The sequence below is a fragment of the Seriola aureovittata genome, chromosome 1 (assembly GCF_021018895.1).
Source record: "Seriola aureovittata isolate HTS-2021-v1 ecotype China chromosome 1, ASM2101889v1, whole genome shotgun sequence".
Taxonomy (NCBI): Eukaryota; Metazoa; Chordata; class Actinopteri; order Carangiformes; family Carangidae; genus Seriola; species Seriola aureovittata.
Window position 1 is genome coordinate 15,859,526 of NC_079364.1, and position 15,202 is coordinate 15,874,727.

Sequence of the window (15,202 nt, forward strand, 5' to 3'; positions counted from 1 at the left end):
AGTTATTTACAATAGTAGTATTTACAATACACCACTATGTCAATATTTTAGAAACACTATGAACTAACTGAAATACCTATTACATGAATGGATTATACAACTTACAAATTTACCATTATATCATAGATAGATTGAGTTGATATGACTAAAATAACCTGATACTGCTGCAGTGGGTTTCTGAGAGATGTATCAGTTCCCGCCCCACACTAATTGCTGCAGGTGTGTCGCTGATTGTTGCAGTGGCAGTGAAAGGCTACAAGCTGCAGACACACACACACACACATCCCTGTTCATACACTTTACCTGTCTATTTTTGCCTCACGTGACTTATGATTTGCTCGCACTCATGTCACTGTGAAGAAAAATGTATACAACACTTAACTTCTCAACTTCTGACAACTCCAACTCGTCAGGTGTTGATCCTCTGAGACTGCAGGAGCTGGCTCACCGGTCCGTCAAAGTAAGCATAATAATCGTTTTGGGCGTGATGATCACTTTGGGGAATGTTGCAGTACTCCTGGTTATTTCTTCATCCGTGGCTGGTTGGACAAGAAACTCTCGGTACTTTCTCCTTTCTCTTACTGCTGCAGACTCTGCGTTTGGACTGCTGATCATGCCCTTGAATCTCTGGGTGAGTCTGCTAAAGGACTACAGTGAAGGGCCAGATGCTCTTTGTCATGTCGTGGCCTTTTTTAATGCCACGGTTTATTCCACCTGCATGTATACACTGGCTACAATAAGCCTGGAGAGGTACATCGCAGTGTTTTACCCGCTGCAATATTCATCTCTGATGACAAGAAAAAGGACTCTGCTCCTGATTGCATTTGCCTGGTGCTTCCCTCCCTTTTTACTTTCGCCAATATCATTTCCAGATGGCATTATCGAGGTTCATTTTTCTACTGCATCACTGGTCTGCAATCCATCCTACTCTACAAATGTTGGATACTCCCTTAGTTTGACATGTTTTATATTTTTCCCCTGCTCCATCATCATGACATACGCAAACCTGAGAGTGTGGTGCGCTGCCAAGAGGCAGAGACTAAAACTGCGCAAATACGACTGTGCTCGTCGCAGAAGACACAATGTGGCATCCAGAGTGCTTGTGCCAGTGATAGCAGCCTACTACACCTGCTGGACACCCTGCATGGCAGCTATGATCTACAATGGTAAGTAGTACCAATGGGTATAAATAAAAAGTGCTTTGAGGGAGAGCTAAAAAGGCATGAAAGGGCCTGTCATTTATAGGTTGTTTTGAATAAAGAGATGAATGGAAATTTGGGCCCAGCTTGCACATTTACTACATCTTGTTTCATCTTTGCTACATTTACTCAAAACGAAAACAAAGGTGTTCAAAGGTGCATATCATGATCCAAACTTACAAAACATGGATTTAAGAAAAGAAAAGGTTATTCATTCAAAAGAACAAAAAGTGGACATGTGTGTGTTGTGCATAGCCAGGTTTTTTCATCATACAAGGTAGTTTAGGGTTTTAGATCTAAAGCTTCTGATGTGGACCCAATGACTGAAGAAGTGTTAAATTACTGGCTGCTGTTTTGAGAGACGTTTTAAATCTGTGGAAATGGAAAACATAAGTCAAAGTTCAACCAGGGGTTTGAGATTGCAATATATGTTGCTTAAGTCAAATTTCTGGTTTCAAAGGTAGCAAGAGAATTCAAAAGTAGGTGTTTGAAGATTAAGATTAATTTGCTTAAGAAATGTTCATTTTAATGTATTCCCTCCTTTTCAAGTCCTTCCATCAATTTCAGATGCGACTGTGCTGAGAGAAATAGCTGTCAAAGTTATTTATACTGCCAGGCATGAATATACTGATTTGAAGAGCAGTTTTGTGACTCAGACATTTTTTTCTCATTTACCCCAACCATGTGCTGTCTTGGAGAAATCAAGACTGAAAGTTGAGTCAAAGCTGAATATTTTTGGAAGTGAAGACCTTTTCCAAAGAGGGCTGTAATTCATCTGATATGGATGAAAATCCCTGCAAAATGAAGCTGACAGTCTTAACTTCAGCTTCAAAGTGTGATACTGTCCGACACGACACTCTAAAGTGGTTGCTTCCACTCCATCAAATCTATCAGTTAATCGTGTACTTTTAGATCTAGACAATAAATGTTAAGTTGATATTATTGCCCTCAGGAGAAAGATTCACATCTCCGAGGGTGATCATAGACCAGCCATAGCTAGACTTGTTTGTTTTGTTTGCGACCTTTTTAATTAAAAAGGTCAACAAAAGGTGAACCACTTTCGTTGTTCTGCTGTATTGCTTTAACTCTGTTGTTGTCATGCTGTGGATATCTGACTTACATCAGTCCCTGTGTTTTCTGCTCCACAGCAGTCTCAGGTAGCAGCGTACCAGAGTGGATTGAGTTTGTGGTGGTATGGCTGCCAACCTCAAATGGTTTTCTCAACTGTATCTTCTACTTCTGGATAAACCGAAACTTCCGCAGGAAATTCCACCACGTCCTCCAGAGGTGGACTCAGGCCCTTTGCCCCAAACTGGCTGACACCCTTGGGTTCTGCGGCACTTCAAAGACACAGTTTGTGTCAGGAATTCTGGACAATAACAACACTGTCCATGAGCGCTCTTCCAGTGTATCTTCCACATGCACCTTGTTGAGCTTAGCTTAGGATGTCTGCGCTTGATGAGCACCACTGGCATGGTAACATACATGGTCAGCGACCTCTGTATTGTCTTATATTGTCTGGCTGAGCTGGTCAACTGAAGCCAAGTTATTGACATATTCTTACATAAGGTATCATGGATAAGAAGTAGAGTAATGCTTCACATGGATTGCAATGTGAATGGGTTAATACAAAGGCTATAATGGGAGGTATTTGAAATAATCACTGCACAGTCACTTTTTTGAGTTTTTCTTATTTTTATTTTTTTATCCATTTTCAGTTTAAGAATATATTCAGATGACTGGAACTTATTTGGCTTTTTTGTTTTGTTTTCTGTTGTTGTTGTTTGTCCTTTTTACTCATGCACACAGTGTTGCCAAAAGTTGATGTATTATCAGAGACTGCCTCTTAAACCATCTTTTAGTTGTTTTATAGTTAGCCATCAACTTTTTCTGTGCCCCAGAAATGCCTACCAGTATTCTGCTTACAGCTGCATGATCAGTCTTTTAGTAGTGTAACCCATGCTGTATTAAGATTTGTGGCTTAGGTCACCATATTTCACTTCAAACATTTGAGGTCAGTCTATTAGTTCTTCACAAGAAACTGATATTTAGGATTATATTCCTATGAGACATTTGTGAAGTAACATCACTATCTGATTACAAGCACTTTGAAGAATTGAGGCAATCTATCTCTTCTTCGGTTTACACTGTGTGTTGAAGACCTTGGCATATAACAGCTAGGAGAAGTTAACCTTTAAGTCACATCATTTCAGTGTATGCAAGGGGAAAAGTAATTAAGCAGCTACACTGTAGAAAGGTCACCACATTTGTGCCGGCAAAAGATAACTGGGGTAACTTCTGAGGCTGTGGTTGTTTGTTTAGAGATATTCAGCCCATGATATTGCTCTCAGTATCGTGTACTACAGTATGGATTCAACATGGCAATGCCCATGTCATCTTTGTCTGAATAAAGCTTCCTGTCATGCTGACGGTTTGTTTAGATTTAAAGTTGATCAGGAGTATATTTTCCAGAAACATCCAAAAGAAATAGAAATTCAAAACAGTTTTTTATGCAAGTTATTTTAGACTTTAGGTTGCTGCCTGGTGTCACAATCATTAAAGCCTGAGCATTGCCTTCATCAAACACTTGCAGACGAAATGCAAGTTATTAAGTAATATTATGTGAGGAAAATGACTGACTTTATAATGACCTTTGTATATATACATGTTTCTGAGTTCCTAATATTATAAAGAATGAACAAATGTTTGATAATGTATTGGTTTATGAATGTACGGAATAAAGCATTATGCCTTTGAATCATGTCTTCATTGAGTTCAATATTTACAAATGTATCATTAGTAAAAAAGAATAGCATTTATTTCATCACAGAATTGTAAAGAAGTTGAAGTGAAAAGTGTTTATTGATCTATCTGTATCATAATTTTCATGGACATGCATGTTCTGCTGCACATACAGGATATCTCCAAAACCTGGGGCCAGATCTATAGTAGAACTGCAAAAAATTAAATCCTAGGGATCAGTACATGATGTTGATTTTGTTGTCATTTGTGGAAATGGAAGTGAAATGCACACTTCCCTGTACTTGATGCATCCATTTTGTCCTGCAGAAAGAAGAATTTCAATTGCCAATATATTATTCTTATATAAATAAACAGCATACAGTCTCAGAGATTAGATGACCTACACATTTCTTTCTTTTTTGTCTATTTAGGATTGTGCAGCTGGTACAGTTCATAATTCCAAAAGATGACTGTATTTTGCTATGATCAAAAATCGTATGTGTGGTCAAAGTTGTTGGTGGCCGTTATATGAGCTGGAGGAATGTTTTCCAAGGAGTCTCTTGCTTTTGATATGGAGTGTAACCGAGTAAAAAAGAAAGCTCTATCTGTAAGTTAGTTTATGCACAAAAATTTGACTTGTCATTGGATTTGGATCATGTTTGCACTCACTGTCCAGTTTCTTCAATTGTACTGTATATCTGATGCAATGTCTTATGATGAATAATTTGATTTGATTATGCTAATTACTACCTACTAGTTCCATGTTAGATAACAGACTGAGCCAGAGGTATAGAATTAAAGAACATTATTGAAAATATCCTCAGAGAATAGTGCTTCTGCATAATGGATGGGTACATATTTGATTGCTTGTGTGCCTGGTGTTGTTTCTACCAAAGGATAAACAACAACAGAACAACAGGTCTGTGTGTATATATATATATATATATATATATATATATATATATATATGGTTTGCAAACTAGCAATTACATTTTGGTATGAAGCAGGTGTAATCTCATAGACCATACAGTATTCAACAACTTCTCTGATTTAAATTAAAAATTTTATATCTTTTCACTTGACATTGTTTGCAAGAAAACTTGTAATATATATAGATGTAAATAGTATAAATAATATTGATATGTTATAATGCAAAGACCAAGAATCATGTGCATGACAGGACTTGACAGGAAAGAAAATCTGACTTTATTTCTTGAGTGGATTTAATACTTTAATGGGTGTAAATCCTTCAGAATAAAGTAAAGCTGGTAATGTTTTTTATTGTGAGAGGTGAGGGTTTTAAGTAAACCTTTTAGGCAGTTGTCAAAGCAACAAAAACCACCTGGGATTTTCTCCGCAGAAAATCTGACACTGGTTCTGTAGATTCTGCTACTTTAGTGTCCACACATGCCTGAAAACAAAAAAAGATTCTGATTTTAACATTATCCCATATAAAAAAAAAAAACACTTCATACACATTCCATGAACAGGAGATCTTTTCAGCCATCTCAAACCACAGAGGTCAGAGTTTATTCCTGCTGGATCCACATGTGCTTTTCCAGCCGTTTGAGATTTTTGCAGAGCCGGTCTCCCAGGACACTGGAGTGCTGTGCATTAGCAGCCTCAGCTCTCCTTGAGGATGACTGCTGATAGATATGACAAGCCATTCAGTCATGGTGAATGATGTCTATCTGAGGGTTTCATATACTCCCACAGATACAATATGCTGTCTCATAAGAGCTCATTATTCTGTCTGGTCATAATTGCTGCCACAGCAGGCAGACATGGATGTAAAATGGCCAGTGGCTTTAATGCTCTTTGGATCAAAAACTGAGAAAAAGTCTTTTGGTGTAAAATACTGTAACTCATGAACAGTACGTAACAAACTAGTACAAAGCTGTTTCAGATTCAGGTGGAAAAAACAGTCTAGGAATTTGCAAAACCACTCTCATGTCAGTTTTGTCACTGAATTGTCTTTAGATATTATTTTAAACCATCTCACTGCACATGGTCTTTATCAGTATCACACTATCACAGTAACAATGTGGCAGGTTTTTGTTTTTCACCATTGCATAATGTCTGTCCCACCATGTGTGACAGAATTGTGTTTATTGTGTTTACTGCTGTTCCATGCCCATGAAAACCTGGAGATAACTCCTCTGATTTATGTGATGAATATCACAGAGTAGGTGCAGCAGTCAGATTAGCCATTTTAATATACTGTACATTTTCCTTTTTTTCTGGTAAAGGCCAAGTTTAACAACTGACGTATCAACATCTTTAGGTTGTAGTGCCACCTAGTGTTTATACTAAGTATGGCATGGCAAAAAGGACGAGACCTTTTAAACTGCAATTTATAATAATTTCTGTCCAGTTGTGTTGGTTTTCAATAGAATAAATTGCTGTCATTTTATAGTATTGAGTGTATATTGATTTTGTCGTGATTAAGGTTGATCCATGTTATTTGTTGGTTGCTAAAATTGTAGTGTTGATGTACATTTAACAAACCCGATACACATAGTAAATGTAGTATTGGAGTCTTTTTCAAATAATCTAAATTTCTTTATTCCTTTTGAGCAATTTATCATTTTATGTAACAAGAGGGCATCTGGTTCTCGAAATGTCCCACCTGATTAAAAAGGATGAATCAATGGGTGTTGATTTGTGCTTTCTCTGGTTTGCTGATCATGGGCACTCTGCACTGTGAGGGCTCTTATGGAGGTTGCAGATGGAAAGGCTTTAATTTCAATCACTGTTTCCTGCTCCTCTCCATGGGATAAATAGCTGAGGGGAACAGTCATATGCAGGATTCAAGTATTATTCATTTTGTGCCAGTATTGCACTATAAAATGGTTACCTAAGAAAAACAAATCAGAGTATAAGTACATAACCACATTACCAGCTACCTAAATGCAATTTTTTTTACATTGAATCACACTGGCACAATGATTACATTTTTAACTGACGGACAGGAGAATATGGAGATTATTCAATCATCTTGTTCTCTGCCAATCACCTCCCTCTAAAGCATGAAAAGTGGATGACATACATTTGCTGCCTACCACAATGTGTTACCACAGTGTTAGGCAGTTAGTTTCAATGCAATTTTTTAAGTATACATGAACATCCATCTCAGTTACTGTGGCCAGGAGCATGAACATAGAGTGAAATTAAACCCAGCTGTTAAATTTTTCATATATTTTTTCCTTTCAAATTAGCACAGCACTGTCATGACACACTATCCATTATTGGGTTCATGAATTTTAAAGGAAAAGGAGAACTACGTGATGGTGGTTATTTACCAATACAAATACTTTGTCATTCTTGTCATAATTGTCTGAGACAGACCCAGCAGTATAAAGCCAACAGTGATGAGGATATGAGGCTGTAACACAAGAGCAGCAGCTACATTCATTATAGCTGCTTCATTCTAATGGCAAAATGATGAATGTGTGAGTGGCTTTGTCTTTTGGGCTGCTGCCATTTAAGGCGTCAACTGAAGTGGACCGCCAGACTGCTCAACACCAGCAGTTGTTGCCCCAACCACCCTGCACTTGTTTTTGCATTTTAAACTTATGAATGGCCTCAACATAAATTGAGGTCAGACCTTTGGCTTGAAAGAGCCTTCTGCTCAGCTCAGAAGCTGATTTCCAGTAATTATGTAAGATAATAAGAACAGACATTATAGTTTGTCTGTTTATGAACAAATAATAAAATTGTTTTAAACTATATATTGGTTTGCCAGGGATATTGAATTAATTTTTTCTTAAAAGTACAGTATTTCATTCTGGCATTCAAATGACAGATGTTTTTAGGGCTTTGACTGTGATGATTTATTTGATTGATTGTTGTTTCATTTTTCTGCATTTAAGTTCAGCTCCGATACTTGCCTCAGCCTTGCGTAAGACTGTTGACATAAGGTACAGTGTTGGATCTACACAAACAGGTTTTATTGCTCTAAACACAGAGCATTTAATTTTTTTATGGTTTCTGTTTGTATGTTTTGTTGTATTTGTCTGACAATTGCCAAAGGCAAGGAATAAATTACCAAAAGGACAGTTAACTAAACAAACATGAAATGATAAGCTCCAAGGTTATTTGCACTGTATATCAATGACTAGTCACTTATACATTTTGAAAGATTAATTTTATTCAAAGAGACTTTTAATGACAGCAAATGGCAGTTGAAATGCAAAGAAATGGCGAAGACTTATAGTCAACTAACTAAATTTTGACATCCGCAAGTAATATTGCAGTCACATGTAAAAATAGCAGCTTTTATGAATTGACAGGTGTTGTATATATACGGGTTTTGTAGCTGAAAAATGTTGTCAATAGTAATATGAAATAATTTTTCATAATATTCAATAGACTGAGTGATTTTAGAAATGCTACGCAAAGATTACCTAAACCAAAACATATTAATCATTGCCAAAATCCTAAGAGAAACCTAGAAAATTTAAAAAGGCTATGTAACTAAAAGAAATTATTAAATATGTGTAGTAACCAACTGTGGCCTGAAGACACTCAACTATGGCTCTAATGACAACTGGCAAGTCTCCCAGTTTAACAGCCAAACGAGAAACACACACCAGCTGTCATTGCCATTCTCTCGAAACAGTCAATTAAGATGCATTGGAATTAATTAAAATGAAACAAAATTGTGAAAAAAACATCAGTTAAATAACAAATGGCATAGTGAGAAACAATAAATTTTTTAAACAGAACAAATTAAATAACAAATACTTTTTTTTCCCATGGGTATTCACCCAGTCATTCACTGCCAGTTATTATATCTGGGTAATAAAATATTATTGTATTATTACGTACTACATAAATTTATATTAATCTATGGATCAGGTGTTTTGAACATTTACACAATTGCCTGATAACACAGCTGTAGAAAAGAGAGAGAGAAGTCAGAACACATTCTACCTTAAATAATCACTGATACAATATAATTCACCATTATTTTCAAAATGGAACAGACACAAAGATTTGACACTGCATTTACAAAATTGGAAATATTCTGTGTTTACAACCAAATGATAAATGCAATCAAGCAGTTTAACACCAGAACTTTGCTGAGAGGAGTGAATGGAATAAACTCACAATTCCTATTGAGAGTTAGGTACCAGTAACATTTCTCACTTTATCAAAACTAAGAAAATGCATTCAAAGTCATAATTAAGTGTTGAAAGTTTAATGGTCACTATTAACTATTAGCCTGATTTCATCACCATTCTGCATACTCAACATCTCCTTAAATGTTTCAATCTTGGGTGTCTGTGTGATGATGATGCATGTTCACCAGGCAGTTAACAAAACCTTTATCTGAGCAGGCAAATGGGTAATGACCATACAGAGACCAAACTGGGTCAAATGCATATGAAAGTTTAAGACAACATTTAACATAGATGACAACAGGCATAGCAACAGTAAAATACGAAGAAACTGAAGGCAGACAATTTAATAAAGTCTCCGCCCAACTGTCTATTTGGTGCACTCTATGTAGACGGACAAGGACAAAAGTACTTTATCAAACTGTTCCCCTCCTTTTCTTGTTGCAGAGGATGCAGACACTCCTAATCGTGTGCACTCAGTGTGAGGAGGTTTTGGTCAAACATTTCAAGGCCTCCAGATGAAAAGAATGAGATGGAAACAGGATGCCAGCACTCAAGAAGACTTGTGTTCAAACACGTAGTAGCGATACATGATACCAACAACAGCTGCAGCAATAGCAGGTATCAACCACATGGTCCAGGAGCTGAAAAAAAATTAAAAAAAATAAAATAAAAAATAATCACATAAATTTTTCTAGCCAGTGCAATTAAAAAAGGACAGGATTTGTGAATTTATTAGTGTTTATATTGATAATTTAAAAGAAATCTCCGACAAAAATATATCTAATCATTTGCAGAGAAAAAATTAGTTTTTTATACACATACAGCAAATCATTAACAATTTTCTATTTCCAGAAACTTTTTCTGAGCTGTCAATACTGAAAGAGGACTTTGTTCACTACAAACTGCAGTGATCAATGTCCAAGATACTTAACTTTTTGGTACATATGAACACAAATGTGAAAACTATAAACAATGAGCCTGACACATGATGTTCATGATGATGTCTCACCTGTAATCTCCTGAATTTGTGACTTGACCTTCATCCTGCAGAAAAAGAAAAAAAGACACAAACTAAAAATTGATATTGTGTGATTTAGACACAAACCAGACACTTTACAACACAGACACATCTTATTTTTCTATTGTAGTTAAGACAAAATCAGACAAAAAGACAATGGAGCTCACCTTTGTGTTCTCTTTTTTCCTGTCATCCTACAAAGAAATTGAAGACATTAGTATACAAGTTAAGTCTGTTTCTCAGGTAGTCCGTAGTTGATCAAAACTCAAATGTATTCATGTGTGTTACCAGGTTAATATTCATTATATGAATTCTAAACCTGGACTATGAAGCATGTACAAACAACAACCATTCCTCTTGTTGATAATCACATCATGATAACTGACACATGTTTTTATTCAGCAATCACGATTTGAGAAAAATGGGACTGGTTAAAGAACCAGAAAGCCGATAATCACAAAAATCATGCAATACTTTGTGGAAGGTTGTATCCACTGGATTGAAAATGATGAGTTGAATGTTTTGTGTGGTGTGTTGCCAGTTCCAATCAAAGGCTGACAAGAAAAACTTATTGGAAAGATTCCAGTAATAGAAATCAGTCCCTAGAAAATCATCAGAACAAGAGGAAAGCAGGGACAGATTCAATCTTCAACAGTCTCGTGAATTTTCCAATTGAATTTTGTTTAATTTATACATGTAATTCATGTTTAGGTTCTTATTGTTGCAAAGCAGTATGTTTGAAATAAGCACACCAAGATATTGACACAGCAACATTTGGGGGCAAAGAAAAACTGCTTCTATGTTAAAACTAATACAATGTTATCTGGATAATTACTGAGGAAGACAATATACTTTTAAAACACAATTTACATAACAAATAGAAAAGCTGTAAATTTTAAAACTTTCTTTGAATGTTCAATTTTCTCTGTTGTCATATCTCACTTTCTGCCATTGTTTGCTATAGGAGGGGACCCTATTGTTAGTTAAAGGATAGGTTCACAATTTCTCTAAATTTATCTTAAAGCAATTCATTTGCCCATAAGTACATATAAACAGGTTTTGCTCGTTGTAACCATTCCTCCTATTTATACTGACCAGTAAGACATTCCTTCCCGAAGTGCTTTCAGTACAAGTGATGGGGAACAAAATTGTCAGTCAGTTTTCTATGTAAAAATGCACTGTGGCATTAAACTAAAGATAATAAAGACTTCAGTAGTCTGAATTAATCAAATGAACTTGTAGTCTTCAAAAGTTAGTTTGTTTAATCCCAAAATGTATTTTTGTGTTCCTCAAGACTGGGTTTCTGCCAGCCACTCCTCAATGCAGACTAGATATATATGGTGTGCTGTCCTACTGACATGACCTCCAACTGCAGCAATAATTTAGCTGGACGACCATCACTCAATAGTGCCATATCATTTCTTAATGAATGTAAGAAAACCAGGAAATAACAAATACTGAATGCTGAGACTGAATGGGACATAGGAGAGGTATAAAAAAAAGTTTTTTTTTTAAAAAACTTAGCTACAGCCTTTAGCATCAGGTAACAAAAGATTTGGATACAGAACTAATACTCACATGACCATATTGTCTAAAGGATGTTACAGAGCAGTTTCAATTCGAATTTTCCATTCAAATTATTGCATGACACCCTCTTGTGACTCCAAGCAACATTTTGTGCAACAAATGGTCACCTTTTTCTCAAAGAGGTTTGGTGACACCAATTAATTGTTCTGTTTTATTCGGTTAGATTTACGCCATCATAATAACTTGTGAGATATTGAACTTCAATATTTTACAGAGGGATGTGGACATCCCTAAAGACACCAGGTCTTTTCCTCTTACCATGTGAAGCTCCCCAATGTAGTACTGCTGGAGCATCTCCCTGGCATCTGTGGAATGACCCACATCCTCAAAGCTTTCTGTGGCATCTGCACCAGCCTGCTCCAGCAAAACCTCCTCACCTCCTGGATGCTGGAATCATAGAGTGGGGTTAAGGCAATGTTGAGCTAGCTGATTTCCCCTGCACTCAGAATGTGATACAGCTCATTTCTATGCTTAAATTGAAGAAGCAATGAAATCTCTACCCTTGAAATCACAGGCCAGTTAGTGAAAAGCACCACTACAGTCTTTCATTGGCATAAAGTACCAAAGAATATGTATTGTACATGACATTTTTTGGGGGGTATGTCACAGGCCTTGAGCATTTCCCTGGTATTCTTCTCCATACGCATTTTAGGTGGGGACATTATTCTGCTTTTCTCTTTCCGTTTTACTTTGCAGATGGGATTTTACATGCAAAACATTTGACCAGCTTCTGAAAATACAATGCATTCTAATAAGTTAAACAACTCAATTGTGCATACAGCAGTTAACATTAGCTCCGCTACAAGAAGCTACAGCATTAAAATGCACAAACATGTTAAAACGATCTAAAATATCAACGCTAATCCAATTATATCATATGTTATGTTGTTCGTACCCTGAGAAGGGCAGTTCTTTAAATAACTTACACTTTGATTTATAATACGTCCGTAAACTGATAAAGTTGTGAATGCAGAATTTCTATTTGTAATGGAAATATTGTTTTGTTTTAACAAAGTGGTACTAATTTAGGTAATGGATCAGAGTACTTGTTTCAGCACTGGTGTTTTCAAAGTCGCTTACATAGCCTAATGCTGCTAATATTAGAGTTGTATTAGCTAGGTTAAACATATGGACCAGGATCACCAACATGCAACTTTTACAGTTAGTCTAAGTTACCGGTAGTAGCTACAATTAATGCTAGATTGACAACAATGTTGCTGTTAAGGCTACTATTATGAAAACGGTGGGCAACAGCTAACTTATTAGCCAGCGTTGGCTATTATAACTATTAGCTAATCGTTCACGATAACTAAAAATTAAAGTGACTAGAAGTTTTAGCCAAATGTTGCTCGACGTATCCTGTTTTCATCCTGAGGTAACTTCAGTTCGTGACTTTATACCGATTGGTTTAATGTGGGACAGCGACAGCTTGAAGGAAGACAGTCAGCAAGGACATAAATACATAACGCTAACAATACGTTTCGTAAGTCCAGGAAGTAGTCTTGGCCCGAAATTAGGTAACCAATAGATTAAACGTAACGTAACGTACATTATGATAGCATTATTGATTAAGTAGTTGCCCCCAGCTGAAAGAAAGTGTTTCTTACCTCTTCAAGGAAACTTGTGATGTCGTATACTTTATCGTGGATGATGAGCCATGTGTCATTGCTCATATTGTGCAATCTTATTTCTTCTAACGTGTAACATTTTTCATCACTTCCTACTGTATCGCCATTTTCCTCGCAGTTGGTCTTACTAGCAGATCCATTGTCTGTATTAATGAGGTTGTCGTTAATTTCTTCACCCATTCTAACGTTAATGTGAGTAACCTATATCGACTGAGCAGCTAGCTAACGTTAGCTTCTGTAAGCCAGGTATGGATGGATGTAACGCTAGCTACGTCTAGATCAGTTTCCACTCTGTTTGAATAAAACTAGCAGTGCTCAGAAAACTTCAAATTACACTACAGAAAATGGACGTTATAAAAGTGCTCAAATGCTAAACACTGCTGTGTTACGAAATACAAAACGGCCTAACCCGGCACATCAGCAGACATGTGAAACAGACCAATGACATGCGTGTTATTTTAGCATTAAGCTGAAACACGACAACTGACCAATGAAAATGTGACGACCAGCGTGGTGACCAATCAGGATCTACCACTTGATGATCATGAGACGGTGGATTTTGCAAAGGTTGTCAACTGTGCGCTGTAAGTGCGCATATGAGCTTTTTCAATGTTTGTTGAATGGTTAAAACGCACGACAATAATTAACCAGTTTCAATTGCCAAGACCAATTGTCAAAACGAGAGTGGAATTAATGATCTGGACCCATTTGCATCAAACTTGGTGGAGGAATGGGGCATGGGCCAGGGAACAACCCATTTAATGTCTAGTCACTTTCTCAGGTTCTCAGGAAATAACGCGTGGAACTTGATGTACAGAATCAAACATATTTATGGTTTTGAGATCTACGAGTTAGTGCAATTTGGTCCATATCCAGATAATAATCCGGATCTGGTGGAAGAAAATGTAGGATTGTTTGGCATTGGTGAAAGTAGTTTGGCAATGTAATGGCAAATTATATTGCTGGCTTGCAATAACTGATGGTACATTATGTAAAAGTGTATGTTGTATAAATTTTGTATATATCACATTAGGAAGTTTAGGTGTGCCACTTCCTGTGCTGATATCGGGGGCCTGTGAACCATATGTTTTCTACTGATAGGTGAGGTTACCATCCACAAGATGATAGTGGCAGATAAGTAAGTCAATGATTCACAAAATACTTCACATGTAAAGTCTGGATTTCCTCCTCTGCCACAATCTGGTATACATACATTTGGGAAAGTGTTTTAAGAGACTTGTCTAAGGAGACACTCAAAAAAGTACACTTATTCAGTAAGCAGCATAACTTTTGGTCCAAGTATATCTACTTATGCAACAGAAGCAAAAACATTACGCTGTATAGGGTTTAAACCCTGTCACCAACCCCACCTCCACCCCAACAGAGTACTTGAGTACCTCTGTACACCATGCTAAAGTCTGAATGTAATTTGCCTCACTAACCTCTTATATGACACCATAAACTACTGTACTAGTAGTAGCCTACAACCTTCAAGGATAAATAAGATCCAAATAAATATTTATATATTTATATATCACTGGCTGTGGTATTGATTCCTATCCTTTTGTTGGGAAGAAAAAACCATTGGGCACCATTTTAAGAGGATTAACTGAAAAGTCGTTGCCTCTAGTACAATAAATGGAGTACTAATTAAGTGTTAACAATTTCAGTCAGTAAGTTTAACTCATTAAGATATCTAGATTGTGTTTTGTAGTGATTATGTAAAGACTTTCACTAAAGTGCTTTAACTTGATGTGACCATCATAATGTGTAATCTAAAATGTCGCCCTAGCTTTTTGTGTTTATTTTTCATTTTTAATCTGTTTGAAACTCACGGTACTTTGCAGCAACATAAGGCAGAGATGCCACACATTCTTCAGTTTTCTGAGGCAGTTGGTATGT

At 36.5% G+C, this 15,202-nt stretch overlaps 2 protein-coding genes across 2 annotated transcripts; one reads left to right on the forward strand and one right to left on the reverse strand.

The window, feature by feature from the left end:
- The first annotated feature begins 364 nt into the window (after window positions 1–364).
- Window positions 365–3,941, forward strand: zgc:162592 (uncharacterized protein LOC561993 homolog). Its single transcript, XM_056379589.1, has 2 exons — window positions 365–1,166; window positions 2,348–3,941. Exons 1-2 carry the CDS (start codon window positions 365–367, stop codon window positions 2,641–2,643), a joined length of 1,098 nt encoding a protein of 365 aa, XP_056235564.1. The 3' UTR covers window positions 2,644–3,941.
- Window positions 3,942–8,066: 4,125 nt separating this feature from the next.
- Window positions 8,067–13,756, reverse strand: LOC130173282 (cytochrome b5). The gene is made up of 5 exons (XM_056382383.1): window positions 13,280–13,756; window positions 11,931–12,059; window positions 10,253–10,279; window positions 10,077–10,111; window positions 8,067–9,708 (listed from the first exon to the last, which is right to left on the reverse strand). The coding sequence occupies exons 1-5, from the start codon at window positions 13,478–13,480 to the stop codon at window positions 9,618–9,620; spliced, it is 483 nt and encodes a 160-aa protein (XP_056238358.1). The 5' UTR covers window positions 13,481–13,756; the 3' UTR covers window positions 8,067–9,617.
- Window positions 13,757–15,202: the final 1,446 nt, after the last annotated feature.